At 32.9% G+C, this 27,951-nt stretch overlaps 1 protein-coding gene across 1 annotated transcript; it reads left to right on the top strand.

Moving 5' to 3' along the window:
• The first annotated feature begins 94 nt into the window (after positions 1-94).
• On the top strand, positions 95-27,924 carry LOC106132728 (diuretic hormone receptor). The gene is made up of 13 exons (XM_013332244.2): positions 95-143; positions 4,586-4,803; positions 4,951-5,176; positions 8,147-8,327; positions 9,896-9,989; positions 11,422-11,524; positions 12,892-12,972; positions 13,813-13,892; positions 14,798-14,923; positions 16,950-17,138; positions 21,973-22,139; positions 24,864-24,978; positions 25,713-27,924. Exons 1-13 carry the CDS (start codon positions 95-97, stop codon positions 25,758-25,760), a joined length of 1,677 nt encoding a protein of 558 aa, XP_013187698.2. The 3' UTR covers positions 25,761-27,924.
• Positions 27,925-27,951: the final 27 nt, after the last annotated feature.

Here is a 27,951-nt window from a genome sequence, read left to right as displayed (position 1 = left end):
CCGCAAATTTTAAGTTTAGAATGTTTCTTTTTTAATAATATTGAGTTTTCTTACGAAGATTGGTGATTATGCCATTTACTCGTACACACTTGATATGGCTCGAAACAGAAGAGATGCTGACGTGAAGCCATTGGCGGAGATTGGTAAGGCTCATCTGCGGTCTGTCATATATTTATAGCGCCGCGTGCTACCATGAGGTTAATTACTGCCAAGTTAGAGTTTACAATGTATTTTTTCTCAATATTTTTCAATGTTTTTATGAAGACTTGCAATTATTAAAGTCACTTTACACTATTGAAATCATCAAAAGAAAATACATACCTAGTATGTATTTTCTTTTGATGATTTCAATTTTGATTGATGATGATTCTGCTGCTGCAGCTGTAGCTGTTGCTCTACTCAACGCTGAAACACTACAACAAACGCTACAACGTTATAAAAATACATACATTTGGTCACGTCTATATCCCTTGCGGGGTAGACAGAACTAACAGACTTGAAAAGACTGAATGGCCACGTTCAGCTATTTGGCTTAATGATAGAATTCAGATTAAAATAGTAACAGGTTTCTAGCCCATCGCCTAAAAAAGAACCCCAAGTTTGTAAGCCTATCCCTTAGACGCCTTTTACGACATCCATGGGAAAGAAATGAAGTGGAGCTATTCTATTTTGTATTGGTGCTGGGAACCACACGGAGAGCTAGGCAAAGACTGAACCTTTCCACTTGCCTACTTCTTCCGCGTCTTGCCATTCATTACTTTCTTTATGCAAGCTTAGTTAAGGGTACATTTTGATCACTGCGATCATAAATAAGTTGCCTACCATCACCAATGCAGTTCAAATTCATAGAAAACGCTTTTTAAATATCATACAAAATAAATTCAATATTATTTTTCAATAACAGTTTTAAGTATTCAACTATAAGTGCTCAAATAGCATTGGATTCTTCTTTAGAAAATAATTGAAAAGAATCCAAATATAAAGCGTTAAATTAAATTTCCGAGTCATTCAAGAACTTTTTTCTGGTAACAGAGGTTTTTATTTGAATAGCTATTCACTGACTTCTCCAATGTTCGCCTTACAGTGATTTTTACGTACTAAATTTAGGTAGCTGTATGAAGAGCAATTGAAAAGTAAAAAAGTACCCCATTTGCTGTAATAATGAAATTGTTGTGATTTTACGTTTACGTTATACGTTTATGATGCTCGGCATAATTTCATCACCTTTATCGTAATCACATAAAAAAAAATACCTAGCATCCACCCGCAGCTTCACTCGCATATTTATTGAAGCCTAGAAAAGTTACCCCTGTTCGTTCATTAGATTTTATGTGACATAGTAATAAACATACCCAGTAACATTCTCATTAAAATAGCACTAGTTTTCGCTCGTGAGTTCGTTCATGTAAAAATAAAGATGATATGAAGAATTATTGAAGGTGACAGATAAAGCTTTCAATCGTAAAGAAAGACTCATCCAATAAGGTTGTAAACATTCCAAAGGCAGCAAAACCTGCAATAATTGTGACACTGTTAAGATATCAAACTCAGAAAATATATGAGTCTAATTAATGAAAAGGCATTTTCTGTAACTCGAACATCGATGACAAAAATATAATTAATCATAATAACACTGCGCTGACTAAGCCTTAGTCAAAGTTATTTATTACTTGTTTTTATACAATGATTGATAGTGATAGTCTAAAGATGAACGTGTATTTTCCTCGATATTGTTCTAAGGTAGGTTTCTATTTATATGGCTCCGTATTTATAGTTTTATAAATATCTGTTTGCTTTTTCTGAAAGGTTTACAAGTTCTTCAACTCAATCTTCAACGATCAATAAAGTTTCGAATAAATAAATAAAGTACAGTGACTACTTCTTTTTTAAGCCTATTTTGTGTCCCTCTGGGAAAAGGTCTCTCCTTCATGCCTCCACAAGCCTCTTTCTTAAGCATAGTTTTGCCATTCACTGAGAAAGGTGTCTTCTCAATCGTCTTCCTCTTGGTCTACGCCCTACTAGGACTTTTTAGTTGCTAGTAGGGTCCATACTTAATAAAAACAAATTATAACTAATGTCCATGGCTTTGGACTTCACGACATCTTATGCCTTAGGACTGGCTGTTTAGGACGTTATGCCACCATAAACAATATTCCTCCGCGCTCTTGCCATAATCCAGTTCCTATCTTTTAAGAATCAAACGGCCGGGTCTAAGATGATGCCAAGATACCGGATAGTATGGCTATGGTGCCGTAGAGATTGAGAGAGAGTTAGTGTGAGATGCTACTTGCGTTCACAGACTTCGCGCCGTCTCATCTTCAGATTACCAAATTTAAGACCATTGCTGCTCCAAAAATGAGACAGGAAACCTCAGAACGCTTAAATATGAAGGTATGTGTAATACCTATACATTTGAGCTTATATTAGGTAGAACCTCTGGAACATTTCATTAGTATATTTTAAGAATTTTCATTTGAATTTAGTTGGTACATTAAAATATATCAAACAAAAACCTTAACGTATAACATCTAACTTTTGAACCAAAATGACTCTCTCTCAGCATTTGTCGTGGTATATACCACAACGCTGTCGGAGAGATTTAGAAAGAGTTTGTATTTTGTAGTACAAGTATCAATAACTTTAGTCATACAAATTCACATAAAACTATTTATCTGTTTTATCATATCTGATAACACAATTATATACTAGTCATATCTGTATAATGTTACATTTTAAAATGAGTAAAATTTATTTTTATCTCATATGCTTGCTTTTTCTATTAGTTCTCACTTCTCAGTACTTGAGGCTAATTAATTATCTCTGTTTGGTCGTAAAAAGAGCAAACACATTTTAATAGTATCTACTCTTCACTTTATGGTAGCTACAATATATCATTATGTTTTAATAATGACCGCGATGTGTATTTAACTATGACATTTTTTTTAAATTTTAGCATTTACATTTTGTTCAGTTTAGTTACTTAGGTGGATGATTTAATTTTTATACACCCACTCACAGACGAAAAACGTTTTTATCTCTTACGGGGTAGACAGAGCAAGTCTTTTAGTCATGTCACGCGGGAAAAAAAGCAGATACCACTAAATTTTGGAAATTCAGACTTTAATCCAAAAGCTTGCACTACACAAACAGACATACACAACGTCTCAAAGGTCACGTTTAGCTGAATAACTTATTGATTAGAACAGATAAGATTAAAAATAAAGCTTATGACAGTAGATTATTTTAATTTCATGGAACAAGAAGAGGTAAATATAATAAATCCTAAAATGGCGAAGCGGTGTAAATGTAAATCAGCATAGCGCTTTTTTCTTTAGTATAGACCAAACATTTGATATACCTGCTGGTTGTACGAACATACATAGATATAATTTAAATACCGGAACAACAGCTCTCTCAGTCTCTGCCTACCCCTCCGGGAATGAAGCGTGATTTCTGTAAGTATGTATAAATGTAAATAGAACATTAGGACACAGCCTGCTGAGTCACGTAAAATATTACAATACCCAAGAAAACTGCGGCATACCGAAGTCCAACAAAGAATTGTGTAGCACTGCTGAATATAAATCGAAGTGAAATAAACACAATAAAAATATAAATACATATATATTTTTTTAATAATAATTTTATTGTAATTCATTTACGAATCTTATAAGTGGTCAAAAATTAAAATATTTTTTACTAAATCTTTATTTCAAAGTAATTTTTAAAAGCATAAAAGTAATTTATAAAAGCGCAAGCAAAAAATGAAATAAAAATTTAATTTTTTACGACGTTCAAGTAAAAATACATTTTAGTCATAAATTCATTTTTAATTTAATATTCAAGCTTTATTTAGATGGCAGTAAGTTTATTTGTAATCTTAACATAGGTCTAACTTCACAGTCCGGCTCTATTATTTTCTTTTGATTTAAATACCTATAATAAATTAATTTCATAATTAAGCCATACAGTTCAACGTTGCTTTACAGTCTTTTCAAAACTGTTGGCTCTACCTACCCCGCAATGGACATAGACGTGATAAAGTGTATGTAATATAATCATATAAGTAATTGTAACATTAAGTCCACCTGTTGTACATTTTACGTGCATAAAGTTAAAAAAATGAATAATCTATGATTTTCTAGGAAGATCTTTGCAAACATAAATAACTACAGTCACAATTCAATTAGAACTGAAAAATTACCAAACGATAATATCGGAAATAAATGACCTGCATAAATTACTAATTAAAACGATTTGACATTGATGTTATCGTATTACCTTTAGTTAATGTTCCCAAAATCTTCCAATTGCTCTGAACGACCTTAACCTGACAGATAGGTTTTCGTGTGTACATAAAGCCTTTGTTTCACAACTTGTAGATAATGTACATCGAACAGCCTCCAATAGTTATCTTTAACAAATAACAAAAGTTACCACAGCGAAAATGTATTTTTCAGAACAAGATAGTGACATTTGAAAGTCATAAATACTGAGAGTTCATTAGGGTCAAACGCTACCACTTCAAACTGCAATGTTGACGCATCGTTATCAAAAGTAAAACATCATTTTTATCTTTCCTCAGGTTTCACGGACAGCGTTATAAATGGGCCGGTGATAATTACAAAACGCAGAGTTCTATGCTCGACACGCAAATACTCCTATAGTCTGCCGATGTTTACTCTCAGAGCGTTATCACTCGATAAGTTAGATCACAAGCCGCCTGCAAACATTCTTATCATGCTAACATTCTTACTGAAGTCATTGAGGCACTACGCAGACTCCACCACGGGGAAGCGAGACGCGCAAAACACTTGAGATTCTAGATTTTAAGCGTCCAGTGATGGCAGAACTGATATTTATGAGATAAGTGAGAGTGTGAAAGTGAAAAGTGAACAAACCAAAGAACATACCAAAGCTACGAGCTAGTTTCCTGTGGCGGTGTTATAGATAGTCGGCAAACTGGAGGATTTACAGACTTTCGATGGTACAGAAGGGTCTGCGGTCAACGATACTGTTCAAAGGGTCAATTGCGAGTTTAAGAACCATGACTTGCCCACGAATTACTGCGAAGCGTACTATGATGGCCTGCTCTGCTGGGACCCCACGCCGGAGAATACGTTTGCGGTGCAGAAGTGTTTCAGTTTCTTCCAAGGAGTCCATTATGATGATACACGTGAGTACTATTATTTTTATGATCGTTCGCCTGCATCATAAGTTTAATTACATAGTTTATTTAGTAGGTTATTAATATATGCATTTTATTTTTTTCCTTAAATCAAACGATAGTCTTTCACACTCGAAATACCATACCTAATTATCATTTGTACGTCAAGGTTTGCGTCATACTTTCGTTTGTTTTTCTTCTGTGCCATTTATTACTTCTTATCTCTGGGGGAGTGGTAAGGCATCTGAATCTGGCTGGAGGGTATGAATGTCCGTTCCATACGTCAGTACTTTCACTCACTCTTTGATCATATCATTTTTTTATGGTATATATCATTTTGACAACCAGAGTAACTAATTATTTAGATTTCACGACAATAACAATTTTTTTGTAACAGTAGTTTTTATGTATCGATAATTTACCATAACTTTTGCTGTCGCTTCCAGTAGTTTGGTATCTTATACGCTCTAATAATCTTGTTTAACCTTGTTTGTGAACTATCACTTTATTGCAACAAGTAGAAAATAAATATTCCGGTAGCGAATCATAATATGTTGTCGCCTCTTCATACCCCTATCGTTCTGCGACACGTGTCTTTATTATTATGTCAAGCGAAACTAGTTTCAATAAACTTTGCCATCGCAAAGCAGATACAACAGGTATGATTTCTAAAGAAGAACCATGTAATGATGTTGATATTGACCGTATAATCATCAACTTTGGAATCCTAAATGGAATGTCATTTCATGTCGAACATCAACAAATCATCGATTTTATGTCTTAAAACTAACTGAAATAAGAGGCTTCCTTCTAATTAAAGGTCATAAATTCAAACAAAAAGCATACAAATTTTCTGAGAAATCCACTGAGACGTTTTGCACTGGCTGCACCGTTCATAGATTTTTTTTAATGGCATAACTTCAAAGGAGGAAATATATACATACATACATAAAATCACGCCTCTTTCCCGGAGGGGTAGGCAGAGACTACCTCTTTCCACTTGCCACGATCTCTGCATATTTCCTTCGCTTCATCCACATTCATAACTCTCTTCATGCAATCTCGGCGGTTTCGGGTACTTTTGACCTGACCCTTTACCAGGACGTTAAAAAGGAAATAGTATAAACATATTCAATATGAGAATGCGATACTTAAATATTTCTAAAAACCAGGTATTAAATGCGCTGGCCAACTACCCAGTTACTCTGTTCCATTACGTCCATGAAGGCATGGATAAATATTGAATGTGTTCATTTCCCGAAAAGAATTTGCATAAAAAAATTTCACCTGAAACAATAACTGCGTTTCCATCAGCGCTGACAAAACAAAATATTTTAGCGTTTCCGTACGTTTTGTTTTTTATGATGTAAGAAGTGAATTTGGAATTTTTAACCCTTTGTACGCCATGGACACACATATATCTATTAGAAACTTAGCCGAAACGTTAACGACACCTTAAAGTGTCAAAATCAGTAACACTTTCAAAACACAAAAATCGTTAGAGAATCGGTTCCCCAAACCTATCTTTGACGTAGCTCAAATAGATAAAAACTTTGGTCGCGGCGTCGTGGGCAAGAATGAACGAACGAAAGAATGAAAGAACTTTACTTCCGGCGGTCATATAATTAAACATTTAAAATTTTCTTCTGTACATATTATAAATTACCAGCTTTTGCCCGTGACTTCGTCCGCGTGGTGGTTGTTTCATATCAACATTCATCCCCTCTTTTAATCCTTCCCCTTTTTTGCAATAAAAAGTAGCCTATGTTCTTTCTCATTTTCAATTATTTGTTAAGTTTTTTTAAATATGTATATTAGTGACACCTAAAACTTATTTAACTTTTATCCCGGCACTAAACTTTAGTCAAAATGATGTTGAAGTCAAAAAGAGGCGCTTTATTTGATTTTTTTTAAATAAGTACATGTGCTGATTAATATTGATCTTGAGTCTGATCTTAACATAACGATTAATTTACCTAGTCATCGTAACTTTTTAATTTAATTATGTACATTTTTTGACATATCTTTAATTCTGTTTTATTCTAACTGCTGTAATAAAAATTATGACCATGCGTGGAATACCGAAACCCCGCCCAGGATATAAAGAAGGCAATATCACACAAATTGAGCGATAGAAATATGCTCGTTACTAGACGACACTGTGACGCTATAGGTATTCGTATTATGAATTGTATTTATTTGACAGATAATAACAATTGTGTTTTTCTGTTCGTTCATTTTCATTTTCAACGATAAGCTAGTCTGTCCCTTATTTTTTTTTAATTTTAATTAAACTGCGTTCGAAAACTTTTAAAGAGTTTAAAAGGATAAGTAGTGGGGAATGCGGATGGAATTAAAAGTAATGGAAAAATGCTACAGTACAATATTCTTTTTGCCATTTTAAACAATTTAAACACTTGGTCCATACACCAATTTCAAGTACAAAGCTCCTTTTTGAAGAGTGTCGTCTTAAGATTTTTATTCATATTTATTACAAAACAACAAAACAAGGCCCTTAACGTACAGGCGCCGCAGGACCAATTTCCATTACTAATATTTACAACGACTGTAACTGGGCGCTATGGCGGTTCGCTCGACAAATTTTAATGTTTCCATTTCTCTTGTTGTGGTAACTATGTTTATAACGCCAATTTTGTCTAGAATTATGATAAAGTTTTTCACTTAGACATTTCAAAAAGATCATTTTTTATTTTGCTTTTTTTAACAAAACATATGTATATGTTGGAACGTTATTCTCTCTCTTATCTATGTGCATTATTATGTTGCACCTCCACCATAGCGTAGTTGGAGCCTGGGGTTCGCTTTCCTACATTTATCTATGCACTTTGTCCGATCTAATGTTTTAAGACCGATTAGCATGCAAATCTTCGTTGACGATATCTAGGTTTTCGCCTTTAAGCCGACACGAGTATTACCTGAATACCTTCATGTAAACATATTTCCATCATCTCTATACAGAGAACGCGTCCCGGCATTGCCTGGAGGGCGGCGAGTGGTTCAACCACACGGACTACGCGAACTGCACGGAGCTGCCCAACAACGTGTCTCCCACTGACGTCACCAGCCTCATCTACTTGGCCGGCTACCTGCTCAGCCTGGCAGCACTGTCGCTCGCTGTCTTCGTCTTCTTATATTTTAAGTAAGTACCCGAAATACACATAAAATAATACCCAATAACACCTTAACATAAACTTAAATAATGAAATACTTCATACAATCTCTTTATTTACTATTTATATAAATGGTCTGTTTATCTCCTTTTTTAAGTCTATCTTTGTAATGTCAATAAACATATATCAGAATTTCACGAAAACATCATTGATGTGACCAGACAGACATGAAATCAAAACATTTTTCTTATTGTGAATAACATGAGGGATCACATTTTGGAGAAGATTTCCAACGCCCACGTGCCTTTTGCCATCTGATACATTTCATTTGAAATGGATACGATACAACCTGATCAAGTGATTTAATGTTTTCGCGGCCTATGTCGCAAGAAAGAAATCGAACGACTTCTGATTGGCCTTGATTTACAGGAGAGATATTATGAATAAAAATGTATGTTTCTATTCATAAAATTCAGAGAAGTTCTGAGAAGAACATAGGATATGTTTCATACCAAAAAAGTACAGTTCATAGGAATTGTTTTATTCCACATTGTATACATTGGAGACAAAGCCGTGAGCAATAGTTATGTCTAACTCTAATCATATTCCCGCTTGCATTTTTGTCTGATAACTTCAGATTTCAAAATTAACATGGACCATCAAACAAAATAATGCTTTCAACTTGAGCATTATTGGCAAAGATTTGCTGATTCAACTCACAAAGGATTTTCCTAATTTTGTGCAGTAGTCGTCAGTGATTCAGCCTTAACTCTTCTAATACGACACAGGTAGAGAGGTTTGTCTCGGCTGTAAGCCGTATTCGGATGAATAGATCAAACGGATACGGCTAACGGCCGAATGTAAAGAGTTGAGTAAGAAGTGTAATTTCATAGGTGTATTACCACAGTTTTAGACACACCCTTCACATCCTTTATAAGGCCTAATAAATATTTGTTAGGCACACAATGTTTGCGTTCGTAAATATCAGTAATTTAGTTACATAAACAAACGGTAAGTGTTTTGTTTATTTACGGATTTCCTTCGACAATTCCAAACAAGCTGTCGGAGAAATGTTAACATTGCGTTTATCGTATCAGAATACTGATAACTGTGGCGCTTTGCCGCACAGCATTGTTAAACTCACACACCGGGGCGCCTAGTATGACAAGTTTGGTTTGCTCAAATACTTTTCTTATTTCAATGAAATTAGAATTCATGACAAGATAATCATTTCGATGACAATGTTTTGCTCATAATTTTAACACTTCTATGTATTACGTCTATGTATTTAATCGAATGCATTGTCTTATCTGTATTTAGAAAAGAAAATAATGACTGGTATATATTTCAAAATGCAAATAAGTCATTGAATTTCTCCAAATTTTTTCCAAAGGCTTACCCCGAGCTCCAGAGATATGAGGATGCAACCGGGACTTAAACCAGGAGAAAAAAGAATAAAACATTGGGTTTTATACCCATTATTTATGTTTTATTATTTGTACATTCCTTACCCACCTCGTCATATGCCAAAAGGGAATGGAGCAGTCTTATTAGAAGTTTTCTTTCACGTGCAATTAAATAGTTCCTTTTTTTTCAGGGATCTCCGATGTCTAAGGAACACAATACATACAAATCTTATGACAACATATATATTATCAGCATGCAGTTGGATTTTAAATTTAGCTTTACAAGTAAGTATTTATTATGTATTTTAATATATTTATACTATTATTACGAATTTGCAACGAGGAATGTGCAACTAGAACATACATATAATCACGTCTTTATCCCTGACGGGACAGACAAAGCCTAGCAGTCTTGAAAAGACTGAAAGGCCAGGTTCAACTGTATTTTATAATGATGGAATTGAGATTCAAATAGTAAAAGATAGTTAGCCCGTCACCTAAAAACGAATACCTAGTTTATTAACCTTTCCCTTGACTTACTTTTACAATCTAAACGGGAAGAGAAGCAGCTGGTACACAATATATATTTTTACTACCAAATCTGCATGGAATCGGAATATTTTACTGGAAACACGCAAAGATTAGAAAGAAGACCTATTTTATACGAAAACATAGGATACAGTTAACATGCGAAATTCCCAAAAGTGCGCTAATTATGTTCTGCAACGCAAAACATCGTAATTCATTTTTTAACTTAAATCTCCAAGTTGTGTTTTAGTAAGTGCTATTAAAAAGCAATCTGCAGTAATAGTTAAAACTATAAAAATAAATGGGTTTCTGCGGCGAATAAACTTATAAAACCATCTAATTTTCTTTTGCGAACCATTTTTCTAAAGTTGTAAGTAAGGTTTGGAGCCACTATTTGTAAACAAGCAAATCTAAAGTTTATGTGTTCTTGTAACTCGTTCATAATTATGAATTAAGCTTTTTTAAAATCTAATGTTATTTCTCAATTAAGTAACAATAAGTTGATAAGTACAGTTTCACTTATAATTACATGTACGAGTATCGCAAACATTTCAACATATTTTTATGTTTTATTTTAACCTACTGCTGGTGGTACTTGTGCCAAATGTACAAATGTGTAGTTCGATCATAAATTGTACGAACTTGTTTGCTATCGAAATCAACCAAACGAATCAAAACCAAAAAAATATTCTCTAAGTACCTAATGGGTATTTTGAGATGAGTCACTAAGGAATAATGTCAAAAGGCGCACACCGGACTCCTCTCTAGAGAGGTTACTATGTCACCAGAACGCCAAGAGGGAGAATAATGCCAAGGTAGTTGTCGTAGCACAGCTACGGCTCGTAGCAGCTACAAGTCTCAGCAATTACAAGTTGTAGCTTGCAAGCTAAGTTACTATATATGGATGTAATAAATTTAGGGTAGGAGTAATAATAAGGATAAAAAAAAATATAAAATCTTGAAAGACTTTTTTTAGACGATGGGCTAATTATCTGTCAGTAATCTCATCTCTGAATCTTAATTTTATAATTAATCACCAGTAGGCTGCGTTAAGATGGGAGAGAAAATCAATGCCGCGATCAATCCCTTTAGAGATAAAGATGTGATATATGCATGCTTGGTACAAATATAAAAAAATCCGAAAACATTTCATACAAAAATACTTAACTTTATTTCATCTTTGTTTTAGAATTGGTCAGATGAAGCCCAGCAAGATCAGACATCGTGTATGATACTAGTAATATGCATGCACTATTTTTATCTCACGAACTTCTTCTGGATGTTAGTCGAGGGTAAGTCGATCTTAACCTTTGTACTTTCTACTGCAGAACAAGTTACCAAGTCTCTTTTTAAAATATATATATATATATATATAGACATATTCCATTACAGTGAGTTCAAGATTCGTTTTATAAAAAAAAAGTTGTAAATGAAATAAAAAAACTAATAATGCATCTAATTTTATAGTGGATTGAGATGACAAAAAATCTTACAATTAAAGTTTTGACTGCTTATATATTACAAACCTACAAAATATATAAGCAGGCAAAACTGTAATTAAAAGAAATAATACATCTGCCCCTCAACTCTAACACAGTAGTAACAGTTTTTTCTTTTCACATTCTTTGTCTGTAAAACATATTTATATACTTTTTTTTATAAATCTTACTGAATTTCTTTGAAAAATAGCATTATAATTACATCTTGTCGTCTCAGGTCGAAGTCAATAGAGTACAAAAAAAATGAATGAAAAACATCAGAATATAACAAATGTCAAATGCAGATATTTTGTTTGTGACATCTTTAACAAATAAACGGAACCATTTCTAACTCTGTCTATCACTGGCCCAGAATATTTCGCATCTGCTAATATTGGACATAACACTGTAGGTATAGTACTTATAGTGATAAACATGGTTACGTAGTTAATGATGAAATATGTATTTGATTCAATTAAATTATAAAAATTTGTATTTGTATACTCTTCTATAAAATTCTTCCTTTACGAGTAAATACTATATTGTTAACGCATTTTATAATAAGAAAACTTACTTTGTGACTAAATCTGTGAGATATGTCCCCATATATACTTCAAAAATTAAAAATATGGGGTCTATGGACACTAAATAAGTTTATTGTTTTCATTAAAGCAGTCGCATCATAAAATATTATTTCTCGCAGTACATGACTCGTCATAAGAATTTTATATGAGTTTCCAGCCAGATAGTAAAAATAAAACTTACTTTAACGCCACTACAGCTAGCAAGTAGCACTATAATGACTATAAAACTTTATTTGCTTTAGACAATCTCTTTTGGTAGCTGGTGGACGGAGATTAACTGCCAGATTTAGGATAAGACTTAACCAATCAGAGATGAACTTAATTAAAATGTGTCGTCATTTCTGCCATATTTATCACAAACTTCATATTAAACCGTTCAGTGATTTCGGATTTGTATTGATTTGATGTCATTCAACTTATTCTTTTTGTTCTTCAATTTCCGAGATATAAATTGTAGTTCTAACGCATCTTATACATATAAGGTTTAGATCGCATTTTATACATATAAGGTTTTTTTTAAAATATGAGTTATGTGTAGAAAACTTCCGTTCAGTTAAAGTAAGTATTAGGAATTCAATAGAGAATTGTTTGTTTCAGGTCTTTATCTTTACATGTTAGTTGTAGAAACTTTCACGGCTGAAAACATTAAGTTAAAAGTTTATACCACGATCGGATGGGGTAAGTACAAACTTGCTTAGTCAGAACCTCCACAGGGATAGGGAGGGCCCGGGGTTAGCGTATAACCACAATCCAGAATTTGAAAAGTCAAATATACAGTAATCTAAATAATTAATAACAGATTGCTATAGTAGTAGTTTGCGAAACGTGGCCTTTTAGTCTTGTCAAGACTGTTGGCTATTTCTACCGCGCAAGGATATTGACGTGACTATATGTTTGTTTTAAAGCTACAGAAGGGGTTACTATGGTGGGATCAATCTACATCGGACCTCCGTAACTCTGAAAATATTTAAACTAATTATATGTCCAAGTTAATATTATGGACACCTATAATTGTTCTTTGTGCATTTAGGTGCACTTATATAGGAATAAATCAAATTAATGTTCCCCAAAATCAGTATTTAAAACTACTTACACTAGTGAGGTAGTATAACGTTGCGTCATTTGCCTGCCAATCACTATAAATTCAACTCTCAAACTTCCCCAGTGTGCGGGAGGAGGTGAGGCGTCTGAATCTGACGCGAAGATGTGGGTGCGAATGTCTGTTATAGTGGTATAAATTCAATGCTTCAATACAAATACAATAGATATCTGCCTAAATAGGCCAATAAGAAAATCAGGAAATAAATTTAAGGAAAGCTTAGTACTTAACCCTTTGACCGCCCGATACCATATTTCTTACCTTTACACGGAACTTCGATATATCGATGTCATATCGATTTTTTTTTTACCCTGAGGTGTCACTGGCGCGCCTAAAAATATCCATGGCAGTCAAAGAGATCATAATATTTGACACAATCTCCGTGAATCCTCAAATTATTAAACCTGTACTGTTTCCAGGAGCCCCAGCAGTGTTCATCACGATATGGACCATATCGAGATGTTTCGTGACCATCGTGCCGTCTACAGGACCTGATGGAGTAAGTTTTTATTTATTTTCATATTATCGGTTCTTATTATTTTCCGGTGAAATATACCTATAATGTTTTACTTGTGTTCATTTGTTGGGTCTACCAACCATTATTTAAGCACATTTATTATGTAAACTACATTCGAGTATTTAGAAAACTATAGATAAACAATATTGTACTTATAACTTATTATTTAATATTGTCTTTTTACTCGATAATTAATGTGTACTCAAGAAAATATAAATAACAAAAAGTTGATATTATTGTAGTGGATTAAGTTAACCTTAAAAAAAACTTATTAAATTGCTTCGTAATTTGACCCTTTATTTAGTGATAAGTAGAGAAAGTTAAAAATTCTTTCCAACTCTTGGCACATGGGTTTTCCTACGCAAGTTCGCAGCCGCCCTAGTTTCAACAAACTTGACAAAATTCCCTTAACTTTGCCTACACGCCTCATACGTGCTTAATTACTTGATCATCTTTAGTACCTACTTTTCTTTATTTTTAGTTTTCTTCGGAGGCCAAAATGTAAAAGAAAAAACTTAAATTTGTTTATCATCGTATAGTTCTTGAAGGCTCGTAGGGTACAGTCATTAAATAAATACACAGGGCTACAGTATAGGTATTTTTTAAAATGAAAAATAATTAAAATATCTTTATTTTTCTTAACAATTTCATAATACGATTATTGAAATATATTTATAGTAAATATAAAAAAAGAATATTGTAATTAAGACAAGATAGTACTAAATGTGCTATTTTTAAAATTTCATTGTTCAATTTTTGTCAATAAATTTTATAAAATTTTTGTTCTGATTACTTTCTTTACTTTTTCACTGATTGAGAATCAGCTGAGAATGAAATCGGGAACACTATGACGAGACAAAAGATAGTTAATTACAATATGCTTTCAGTTGGCACTATCAAGTGAGACAAAGATGTGCACTTGGATGCATGAGCACCAGGTAGACTGGATCCACAAGGCGCCAGCCCTGGCCGGCTTGGCGCTTAACTTGTTCTTCCTCATCAGGATAATGTGGGTAAGTACGAGTAAAATTCTGTATATGCACAACGAAATTAAATTTTAGGCATATATTGTAGGTACTCGTACAAACTATTTTTATATATGCCTAAAACTGAATTAGAGGCAGCGAAGCTCAGCACAAAACCTAGTACTTCGTTTATTTATTAAATTGTAAGATTTAATGTCTGTATAAAATTTATTTAGTTTCCATATTTACCAAATTTTAAAACAAAATTTTATTTTAGGTTCACACAAATTAAATTTGAAAACGTTGAAGATAATGAATAAATTTAATGTTTGTATTTTCGTGAATTTATATAATACAAACGGTTGTTTGAAACAATGCAGATAAAGAACAAATGAAATGCTTTTAAAAGCACCCACAAATAGGTATATCAAATAACGGAAGCCGCGCTTCCCAAATAAATATCTAATTGTCAAAGACGAACCCTCGAAAAGGGTTACAAATATTTGTTAATTGAATTGCAAATGTCATTGAATGAAAAATAATTAATAAATAGGCAACATGAAATAAAGAATTGTATATTATTCCGATTTCTACGAAAGATACTGATTATCCTTTTAAATATTCTTATTTTCCGTGTACTTGTATTCGTACATCTTTCTTGACTTCCAGTTTCACAAATTAACAGGAAAGTCATTTAGATTCGACATTAACAGAACTCGTTATCCTTTCAAACCATCTTTTTTTTTAAAACTCAGCCCCAATTAATATTTCACAATAACTGTATTAATTTTTGTTCATAAAAATTCTAGGAAAATTTCTTAACAGGGGTCGGGCAGGATGAACGGGTCACTAAACTTACTGAACAATTGTAGAAATAAGTTTTAATGAGCGGACATTTCTTGTCGTTTCTTCTTCAGCTGCAAAATACATCGGAGATCATTATAGTCTCATTCCAAATCGTATCTATAAATATTGTTAATGTTACTAATCAATATTGTTTATGTTAAAATAAATATAAAACATCTTTTGTTATTATCAAAACTATTTTATTTTTATTTTTTTTAAAAGTATATTTTTAAATTATAATTAAATTCTTAATAAAAAATATATATTTTTTCAATTAAAAAAATATATTTTTAGTTTTTATTTGAAGGCAAATGTTCAAGTCTTGAACTAAGGATTTGCTAAATCTGAGTATTTTATTCACTCTATGGTGGAGCAAATTCTTACGCCTATTGTAATAATTCATAAATAATATTTCATCCGAGATAATTGGTTATAGAAGATTAATAACGTCCTTCCCTATTGATTTATCACAACAATAAATTAGACTATGTTATAAATAAACCATTTAGTTAATAAGGCATTGTCATAGCATACTCATTGAGATAAACTAATACGAAAAAAACTTAGTTGATAATAAATATAGTAAGTTGGATGTACTTAGATTTTATTTCTTGACACAACGCCAGTTGTAGCGGAGACAAACAAAGTGATTCACGCAGCCTAGGGCTAAAAGTTTCTAAGAAATTCTGTTCGTAGTACAGAGGCATGTTTTATTAAATGACGATTGCGTACTTCAGGAAAATACTCTTTTTTTATTTCCATGCTTGTGGGATACGATCCAAAAGCTCTACAAAATAATTTTTACTTGAATATTTGTATAAAATTATAATACAAGCAAACATAATACGTTTACGTCTTACGTTTCCGTAGAAAAGTCCAAAAATCCTCTCTTAGTGCGCCCATACACTCCCACTCCCTAACGATCTTTATAGGTACCAAATTTCAACTTTCTACCCTCAGTTATTTCGGCTTTGCGTTTTTTAAAATTGTTTTTTAATCGTGAAATATACAATCGCATTTTTGTTTTCATATCTCTTCCTACGTTCCAAAAGAAAATGCGATAAAAGCCACGGATAAAATCTTAGGCAATTTTTTCACAACGTGTTATATCACTAGCTGAAAAAATAATTGAATAACGCCATAATGAAAGAGAGAGAAGCAAGTAAAGCTTGTTTCACACAGCTTCTTCTATCGGGTCGCACCATTTTAAACTTCCATAATATTTCAGGTTCTAATAACAAAGTTGCGAGAAGCGAACACGCTTGAAACCGAGCAGTACAGAAAGGCCACAAAGGCGCTTCTGGTCCTAATCCCACTGCTGGGCATCACCAACCTGCTGGTGCTGTGCGGGCCGAGCGACGAGTCGTGGTTCGCGCACGCTTTCGACTACGCTCGGGCTTTGATGCTGTCTACACAGGTGAGATTTTTAACATCATTATATTGTTTTACGTTTCATACTGGTATCGAACATAAAAAATAATTAAGCAACATACCTATGAAGTAAGTGTATACTAGTTTCATTGATATAAGCCAAATAGCTGAACGTGGCCGATCAGTCTTTTCAAGACTGTTGGCTCTGTGACCATATGTATGTACCTATGTATATAAGTCAATAAACCCAGCATTTCGATTTTTATGTATAAAAGTGATTAGCAGAAGTAAAGTCACTTTAAGTTTATTCAACTCTTTCAAGACATATCATAAACAAAAACGTAAATATTCTGAGACAAGATAGGTACCTACTTTTTATTTTTTTATTGTGAGCATCATATTTAAAAATACTTCCCAGACACATCCATCTTATCAAAATTAATGGAAGTTAGACTGTAGCACGTTTATCTTAATTTACGATCTTATGTAAAACAAATACTCTGGTTCATAATTAGACTTTCGACTTTGCTACTCATTTATTATTAAGTGTATTTAACATTCAGGAAATGATATAAGTTGCTTTTGTTATTCACATACATATTTAATTGCCCAATAATTGTCGCGTCTTGTATCTCATGTAGTATAAAATATATGAGTAATTTTATAGCTGTTTCTTGCATGATAGTTTATATCAAAATCATGCGAGTGGTTGTTGATGACTGTATTAATTGTAATTATAAATATAGGTAACAGATTAAATCATCAAATACATTGTCTAAAATTTAAAGTAGGAACGAAATCCTACCTAAACCTAAAAAGCAGATAAAGAATGAGTTTTAAAAAAATTTTACTCTTTTTGAAGAATTGAACTAGACGAATTTACTTTGATCAAATCTTAGATTTATAGGTGAAACGTCAAGAATACTTATCCTAAAGTGCTTGCATGAAAAGATTGGTAGACATATAAAAAGCAAAAGTATATAGTATGAGAATATTGTATCAAAAAGAAATATGGAAGTCTCTGCCTAACCTTTCGGGAAAGAGGCGTGATCGTACATTTGTATTCTTGTAATTAGTTTATTAATTAAGTGCCATGTAGTTTCCGGCACGTGGACCACTCCCTTCTCTTTCCAATGGTTATCGTAGAAGGCGACTAAGGGAAAAGGCTTATTTATTTAATGTAACTTTTACTATTATCCAATCTGGGTAAGGTTAACTTCAAAGATTGCGGAGCGAATAACTTACCCACTTCGGAATCATGGTCAAAAGACACACTCCGGCTGCTCTCCAGAGAGATTAGTACGTAACCGGGATTCACGCCAGTAGGAAGAAGAAGAGTTAATTAATTTGAACAACCTTAGTCATTAATATATGAACCAAAGATACACAGATCTCCTATTGAAATTACGGCTACAATAACATCTGCAATGTATAATTGGATTAATTAAAGTTTGACATTTCCGACCAGTGCCGGGACCTGTTCCATCCTAATGGATTTAGATGATTTTCATATAATAGTACAAGTTTACTAAGATTTTCTATGATCAATAATACGAAGATAATGCCAAACATGTCGTTCTGACATTATTGTTAAAATAAATTGACAAATCGCATGAATTGACCTATCCTAAAGTTAATAGGCTTGTGTATTGAGCGACTAACTCATTAATACAATAAATTAAAAACAAGGCAGACAGACGTGATTATATGTGTTAAAAACAAATAATAAAGATATACATCGAAGATTCATATCAATTAAGTAGAAAAAGTTGGATCTTCATCATGTCCTTATCGGGAATGTAACCTAAAGAAACTTACACTACGTCAAACACGCCGTCACGCGGTCAACTAAAATGAATGACTAATTCGACTTTAACCCTTCTTTGCATGATGATGGAAATTTCAATCATAACATTTAGTGAAGAAAAAACTCAAACTACTACTCAAAAACTGTAAACTTTAAATTTGTTGTTGCTGGCAACTTTATAAATGACTATTGCGTACAACAAAACCCTAGTATCAGTTTACTAGAAGAAGAATTACAATCAAAAAAGAAAGGTCACTTCGGTGTAAATTTCCCAAATGTAAAGGCTATTCCACAATTTCGTGTAATAAATGTGGAGTTAATTTGTGCTTGAATAAAAATAATAATTGTTTTTTAAATTATCATTAAGAATAAAGGAGAATAAGTAAACAATATCTTTTGATTTATTTAGTACTGAGCTATATATGTAACAATGCATAATGATGTTTTCCATCATACTGTTTTTTAAATAATTCAAATTCTTATTTATACTAGGATCTTTTTAAATATTTTTCCTTTAACCTGGAGCATTAATTACATCAAACTGATTTATTTAAAAAAAACAGGAATAATCATGCAAAGAAGGGTTAAGCTTAGAAAAAAGAAAGAATCGAGAAAAAAAAGATATTCCTTTTTTGAGCATACCTTAGGGAAGCAGTGAAAATGCATAGCTACCTCTAAAACGCGGTTCACGTAAAATTAATTCAGCATCTTCCCATAAGGCATTTTATAAAACAAATATGTTGCGAAGACTCGACTTTGCTCATTTACAATTCATGCATGCAAGCAATTTCACTCTTTCTAAATTATTCTCCTTTTACCGACACCTGTCAGTTCATTTGCAGTTCTTTTTATTGTAAAGTTTATTTTAGGGATATTGTTTTTTAATTCAAAACTATGTATAAGTAAAGTAATATATTCATATTGAACCTTTTAATCAATAAGTGAACCTAATGCTAAAAGCGTTCTCTACCAGTCAACTTTTTAAAAATGCCAATCAGATATACTATCACAAAAGATTATTCGTGAATTCAACTAAGTACCTACTTTATTTTATATTTTTATATAATTATACTAAGATACAATATGTCTTAACAAAGTTCTTCTGACTCTCTCTTAACAAAGTGAAATTTGTTACAATGTATTCTCTCGTCCACATTTCTATACTCAGTTTGGATAATTGTGAAGTTCACGTTGTTGAATGATGAAAAAATGCTGCAGTGTAGTTTGTTCCCGCTTCTTCTGCACTTAGTTTAAAGTAATTTATTTGTTTGTGTAAATTCAACTGTGTTGTGAAACCAAAACAAATTACAATTATTAAGCGATGTGAAGTATGCTATAATTATGAATAAAAATTTTGAATTTGAATTTATTAAGAAAATTTGGAAAATATATTAAAAATCAATTTTTTCACATATTTTTTGTGCACTATTGTCCGATTATGTTAGTTACCATCTGCTTTTACATACACTTACTTTCCAATAAAAAGTTTAAATGTTTCCGAATATAAATTAACAAAACATAAATAACATAATATTAAATCTATCAGCAAAACGTTTCAAATATTCACTAAGCAAAACATTCCAAATTGCGCGTAAAGGGCTCCAATGGGCTTATCCTTTGACGTAAACGGATTACATCTGCACGCTGGAAGCCTTCAAACAGCTTTTATATGAAAACTTAGACTAGCGTTAGACAACTTAAGCGCAAATGTGATTGTAGGTACATTCCGTTTTATTTAGATGTATGTTGTACGTATTTGTCCTTTGTGTACTTTACGAGTAAGTACTCTTTTATTTTTTACATCTAAGTATTCCTTGTAAAATATATATACAAAGGTATTATTATTGTGCCATGTGGTTCCCGGCACTTAAGGATAGGATCCTATCTTTTCCATGTATGTCGTAAAAGGCGACTAAGGGAAAGGCTAATAAAATTATTCTTGTAGGTGATGGGCTAGCAACCCGTCAGTATTTGAATCTCAATTCCATGATTAAGCTGAACGTGGCCTTTCTCTTTCTATCCCGCAAGGGAAATAGACGTAATATGTTTGCATCTATGTAAGTATATATTACTATAATTCAAACATATAACGTGTATTTATATGCAAATAAAATACTCTGTTGATGGGTTATGTCCGGATTCTCGCATCAAAGGACCCCAATCAAAAAGGTCCGGAACGACTTCACAAATTTTGATAAGATTGGACAGGTAGTCTGCAACTATACCAATGTAAGAAAAAATAAATATAAATAAACATTCGCAGATAAACCGGGTTTTTATTGCAGATGTATAGTTTCAAATTATTGCTCTATTAGTTACCCTACATATACAATGTTTGTATAAACAAATAAAACCATTTGTTTTTGGATTTTTCTTTTTATTTTATTTTCTAAGCTCAAATTTCGCTTCGTTCTTTTTTTATGTTCAAAACTATACTCTTGCTCATAGCTTTTCTCCTGCAATATTCAAATCTGTTATATTTAAATTATTCATACTTGTTGTAAAGGTCAACGTATCATTTATTTTGAAACTCTAAACATTGTATTAACATAAGCTAACTCAACTATGTAAGCAATTGTAATGCAGTACTAGCAATTCAGTCGTAAATGTTGACATATATAGTGAGAATACCTAACTAAACCACGGTTTATTTGTAAGTTTAAGCCCAAAACAAAGAGAAGTGATAGTTTAATTTATCTTGGTTTATTTCCAAGCAACTCATTCTGAATGGGAATGTAGGACTGGGAAGACCTAGACGAACCTACCTTGATCTAATCGGGGAAGTTCTGGCAAACGGTCAAGAGTACCCGAAATCGACGAGCTTGCACGAAGATAGCTTTTAATTATGTATGTAACTCATTTCGGAACTTAACTTTTTTGAGATAAGCACATTAAGTTGATATTCGTCTTTTAATGGATAGATTGTAAAGTATAGAAAACTTGTAATAGAGAATAAAGTTTTTAATAAATAAGGCGCACCTCGTGATCCTCTCCAAAGAGGTGAGGATGTAACCGGGATTATCACCAGGAAGAAGAAACTTAAAAAATAAATTAAATTTATAAATACCGACAGGGTTTCACAGTAGCGTTGTTCTACTGCTTCATGAACACGGAGGTGCGGCATGCCATCATGTACCACGTGGAGCGATGGAAGACGGGCAGGACGATCGGCGGGGGGCGGCGGAGAGGCGCCTCCTACTCCAAAGACTGGTCTCCTAGGTCCAGGACTGAGAGCATTCGGTAAGATTCACACAGTTTTGATTAAGACTTACCTCTTTACTATTCCATAGAATTTGGAATAACATGAGACAATAGAAAGGTCATTTTGTATTTGAAACCGTAGAAATGATGTGTTGTTTCTTAAATCACCAGTTATAAAAATACCTAAATTAAAATGCAATTTAATTATTTTGGTGCAACGTCGCATACACCGGTAGTTACCAGCTCTATAGTCTCATTCCAAAATCCATGGTGCTCTCCATTAAAAGGTGGGATAACGTAGAGAGAGAGAAGTCTCGCAGTCATACTTTGATCATTGGTAAAACAAAAGATATTCAGTTATTATTAAGGAATTAATAAAAAAAATTACAAAACATACTTAACCAAAATTAAAATTACAAGGGAAGAGAAAATTAAAACTCACCTCATTTTCGATATTAACAAATCATAAAAATTATTTTTTACTATAATAACATATTAATATATTAATATTTCTGGCAACATCAATTTCTAATATGGGATTTATATTTTGCTTAACATAAAAAAATTATAACTTTAAAACAAAAGTATTTTTATTTCCGTATCTATTTTCAGACCAAATTTGCATGCTTTCTCCCATTCCTATTTTGACACTGCTTAGTTTTTTATTCTCACTTAAATTGAATTTAGGATCTATAGCACAAAAAGTAGATATTCTTTTTGACTACGCTTCAATCTTTTGCTTGACTCTTTTAGTGACTGTTAACTTATAGATGTTGCTTCGCAACGAAAACTCATAATTATAAGAGAAATCATCATTCCAGGCTGCATGAAACATGTACCAATATTTTACCTTGTTTGTAGCCTGGTGATCAATTTAGTTCAAAATCATTTATAAGTATGAGTTGGCAACATATTAGTCATTGAATAATTGTATATACGTAAGTTATTAAAAAGAAGTATTTTACTACAAATTTTAAAACTTGCGACATCCATAAATTTCAGTCACTATCAAAGGGTGACTCGTATTTCCAAATCCATATTTGACCGCCTTTTTTTTCCATTAGGCTCACGGTATGAAGAAGCCTGGAGAATCGGTTCCGGCTATTCAAGGAATTGATAACCGGAATGGACTAATTGCATTTATGAAGAAATAGATTACAAGGATGTAATGTGGATTTGGATGTGTAATGTTTTTTGTTACTTTAATAAATTAATGTTTACTCCGCTTTACTTTACTGGTTATTATTTTTCAATCTTACGCCTTACTGCGCTTTGCACCCGAATTTGCAATTGCAATTTGATGTCTCACCTTTCGTATAATAAGCATTGCTCATTTACTTACAAAATTGAAAAAATCTTTATCTTTAAATCTTTAGTTGTAGGTAAACATAACATAAAAACATGCTTTTGAACTCTCCTAAAACATTAGAGAAACTAAAACGTTAAAATTATTCCAACGAGTATAAAACTTTCTAGGAATATTCATATGAAGTACTCGTATAACAAGCATGTCCTCTTTAAATTGGCACAATGGAACTCGTACGATGCCTCTCGCATACATCATTTTAATAATCTGGCCACATAATCCGCTTTGCAGATTGCATTCATGAGCATCTAAAGTCGTATCTCGACGTTTCATCTCGAAGTTGATAGCTTTCTCAGACAGATTTACAAATTCACCACTGCTATAAAAAGTTTGGAAACTGGTAGTTTCATCGGCAGCATCAATACGTTTAAAATGTAGTCTGAATTCCATTTCCAAATAAATCCAAAAATGTTCTGTCAACTCACTAGACATATTAACGACAAGCCATTAAGCCGAAAAAGCAAATGCTTTGCACTAATAAAGGATTTCCGAAGTTCCTATGAAAAAAAAAAAAACAATAAAGTATAGCAGGTGGATTCAAGGGCAAAAGCTCATCATATATCATTTATCGTCATTTAACATTTCAAATAAAACACATGAAAAGATCCAAGAATTAAAGAAACGACGAAGTATTCTTTTAAAAGATAAGCAAAGGCATCTAAAGGTAAATCTTTATTCTACAAAATCCGTTACTATTTCCTATTTGGTATTCATTTCACACAGTTTTATCACTAAAGTATTTCGTAAAGAAAACTATCGTTCAGACGATCCAAATATTAGCATCTGTATGAAACGCGTTCGGTGTAACATTTTGAAGGAGAAATCTTGTTACCCTCAGCTTTTGTTGCCATGACAAGATGGAAGGAATCCCTCTAAAAGCCTCGGATGTTGAACAGATAAAGGGTGTGTAGTACTCAGCACATCTTACTTAAAAGCTTATATGTAGCAAGACCCTATCGCCGACCGTTTCAGGTTTTCCACGGAAATGTAACACAATTTTCTAAATGGTACAACGTTTTTTAGTGAAATTGTGGATTTACCGCTTAAGGTAGTCTTCCCATTTTTAGGAAAATAACTAAATTTTTGCCGAGACAAAAATAAACCTTGATATGTATAACAAATAATTGATATGTACCTATGTTTGTGGGTGAATGTTTTCTATTAAATAAGATTTACAGTCCCTTAACTTAAATGTAAGGAAGAGGATCCATTGACACCGTTTCTTATGAGTCTTCAAAATTGTGTCTTCTATGTATAAACCTGGAAAATTCATTATAGTCTACATAAAAAAGTTGAATAAATAAAATCTAACTATATACTTCAAATGTCCGTACAATATTTTATACACAAAAAAAATAAAGAACAAAGATGACTTAATAGATGAATGAATGGAACAGATTGTACAACCACCCGTCCAAGAGGGAGTCAGCCGCCTCGGAGACCACCACCACTACCCTGCTGGTGCCGCGGACCTCGCTAGCACTCCACTACGATGGCAGACATCTGCACGCTGTAAGTAATATTTCATGCTGTGATATATCAAGTTCAAGTCTATAATAACTATGCTAAGGGTGTGGCAATAGAGTCGACAATGGAACAATTTTTGAAAGACTATATAAATAGTCTTCCTTTTCCTAATTTTCTTTTTTCGCTTTCTTCAATGCCACGATTAGTTCCGGTTACATCCTCTCCTCTCTCAATGAGTGCTGCATAGATTTCACTGAAATTTGATTGATTGACATTAATAGGCCGATACTGCTCAACTGGGCCACTGCGCAGCAATGTACAAAATTACACAATTATTTTTTATTAAATATCCTAATGCTGTATAATCCCTGGCTCTTTAGAATAGGACTCTATCTTTTTCCCATGGATGTTGAAAATGGCGACTAAGGGCTAGGCTACTAAATTTGGGATTCTTCTTTTAAATGATGGGCTATCAACCTGTCACTTTAAATTTAAATTCGGCTGAACGTCGCCTTTCAGTCTTTGCGAGATTGTTGGCTCTGTCTACCCCGCAAGGGATATAGACGTAAGTATATGTATGTATGTAAATATCCTAATCGAAATCCAGAGGTAATACTGCAAGCTGGTTAATATTCTGTAAGGCAGCGTAGACCAAATTATAGTCGCTTCGTTAGAAACCTATCATGCCCACTCTAGGATTGTTGTCACACGCTGGCCTTTGGCTGCTGTGAGGACGCCAGGTGGATGATGATCACTGCAGAAAAAACTGTTTTGTGCAGGATTACTTAACCAGCGGGAGCGCAAGCGGGGACCAGTCGCCTGTGTGAGGTGGAGGGCGGGGGAGGCTATCGCGCCTGCGCACCTTGCCTGAAGAGGACGCCCCTCCTGACGCGTCCTCCGCCTCTCCCGCCTGCCCTTCAACTGCAGCAAACTATCATAACTCCACTTATATACCGACGGTCTCATCCCCACTTACTGTCACTTGCCAAGCATTCAACAGTGATCTAAAATCCAACGGCTTTTCTTTACAAAACGAAACGAACTCTGGAAACTAGTTATAATCATAGAATCACTGACTGATTTTAGAATATAGAATTTATGTGGTTTACGTAATATTCGTTGATAACTTCGAAAATAAAATATATTAATTACGTTATTAAGATTCCTTTAATATTTAAGCTAAGTAATCAAATTAGATCTGATGTAATATGCCTGTTATATAAATGTAAATTAAATACTTTGAAATATTTGCCGCGGGCTGAAACATTCCGACCTTTTAACTGTTACCGAAATCCCTGACAGGATTGTAACGCAGCTCCGGGCAGAAATGTATTCTTTTTGTGGTATAGGTACTTTAATGGATCTCTTTGGTTAAAGTCGAAATAAAAATAAAAAGGTACAACATCAATTAAATTTTCCTTTTATCACAACCCACTTTTAAATGGAGTCTTTCATTTTGTTAATTTGGAATTTGACAGTTTGCTGTCAATCATTACTAAATGTAGGTGTAATTTACATAGCTTTCTAACAAACAAAAAGCGAGATTCGAAAATTTAAGGCAAAATTTAAGAAAGAGAGATAATATATACTTTGTACTCTAGTCTTTGAATATTTGTAACCAAAATAAACTATAAAGTTCCTTGACACTTCGCTAGAACTATATATGTATGTATATACCCATGGCTATCATATAAATTATAAACTCACAATAAATATATGAAATGGCTTTTACGTAAGAACAATTTTGTTTAAATGTGACTAACGTAGTGAAATGCCAAAAATAGTTACCTATTAATGTAGATGTAAGTTATGTTGTGATACAGCCAAATACGTTTTTAATTTACTTTGTCGTATTCGGAATTGTAAACACCAGACAAATTTACTATGAGTAGGTTTGTACAGCGTAAAAGAGTTAAAATTTATTGTTTATTTTTTTTTTAATAAGTTATGCTATTGTTTTTTGCTTTTAACATCAAATGTGTATATTGGCTGGACACAATATAAGCTCTATATAAATAATTGAATAAAAATGAATTGGGAAACAAAGCGCTACTTGTATATTTAATAATTGTAGCATATCTAATGTAAATTGTTATATGTTCTAGATACTTTATAGAAGACGGCTACATTGAAAAAGTTTTATTGAAAATTACGAGAGTAAACGTATTAAATCTTATTCCGCTCATCGAATTGGCGGCAGATCTCTTTGATATGGCGTCATGATAAATAATCTATACCGTGGTATGTTTGTAGACTGTATTCGATGATAGCAGGTTGGCAATGTATACAGGCTATTTTGTATACTTTGTCAAGTTGTCCAACCTGAACGAATGCCTTCACACGTGATACGTTCTTGACGTTGCGTCACCAGACACAATACGTTATGTCCGATGGACGTTCACATGGAATACGACAGCGTGTTCTTTTTCCACGATTCGGATCCGTCGTAATCAAAAAACATTAACGATTCGTGATTTCTAAAACACGTATCCATCTATTTTCATGGTTCGTAAAGCGTGTGAACATGAGTATTCAAAAGAATTGCTCGTGGAAAAAAATAATGCATCGTGAAAAATGGTTCGCAAAAATAACGATTAGTTTTCGTGTGAACGAGCTGTAAGGAAAATAAAAAATGCAAAAGTAAACATCAAACGAAGACCTTTAAGCTTCATTAGACAATGCAAGCGTAGTGCAATTTCAAATTTTGCGTAAATATGTATTAGATAAATTTCATAAATTAAAAAAGCTTTATATCAATGTAAATTTCTGATTGATTATATTTAATAATGTATATAAATCGTTAAGTACCTATAATGTTATAATTCATATAAGTATATTGAAAAATGTATTTCTAATAGAAATATCTACTAAAATGTTGTGGCTATACGTAAACTGTACCTATCGTGATTTACTTTGCTTAGACTACATTTGTAAATTTTCCAAAATACGAAAGGTATTCAAAAAAGGTTATGAATAAATTTTGTGACTGTCTGTCATAAACTTAGTTTTGAACATAAT

This window comes from Amyelois transitella, chromosome 19 (assembly GCF_032362555.1).
Source record: "Amyelois transitella isolate CPQ chromosome 19, ilAmyTran1.1, whole genome shotgun sequence".
Taxonomy (NCBI): domain Eukaryota; kingdom Metazoa; phylum Arthropoda; class Insecta; order Lepidoptera; family Pyralidae; genus Amyelois; species Amyelois transitella.
The sequence above is the reverse complement of the archived record's forward strand: the minus strand, read 5'-3'. Positions and strand labels throughout refer to the sequence as shown.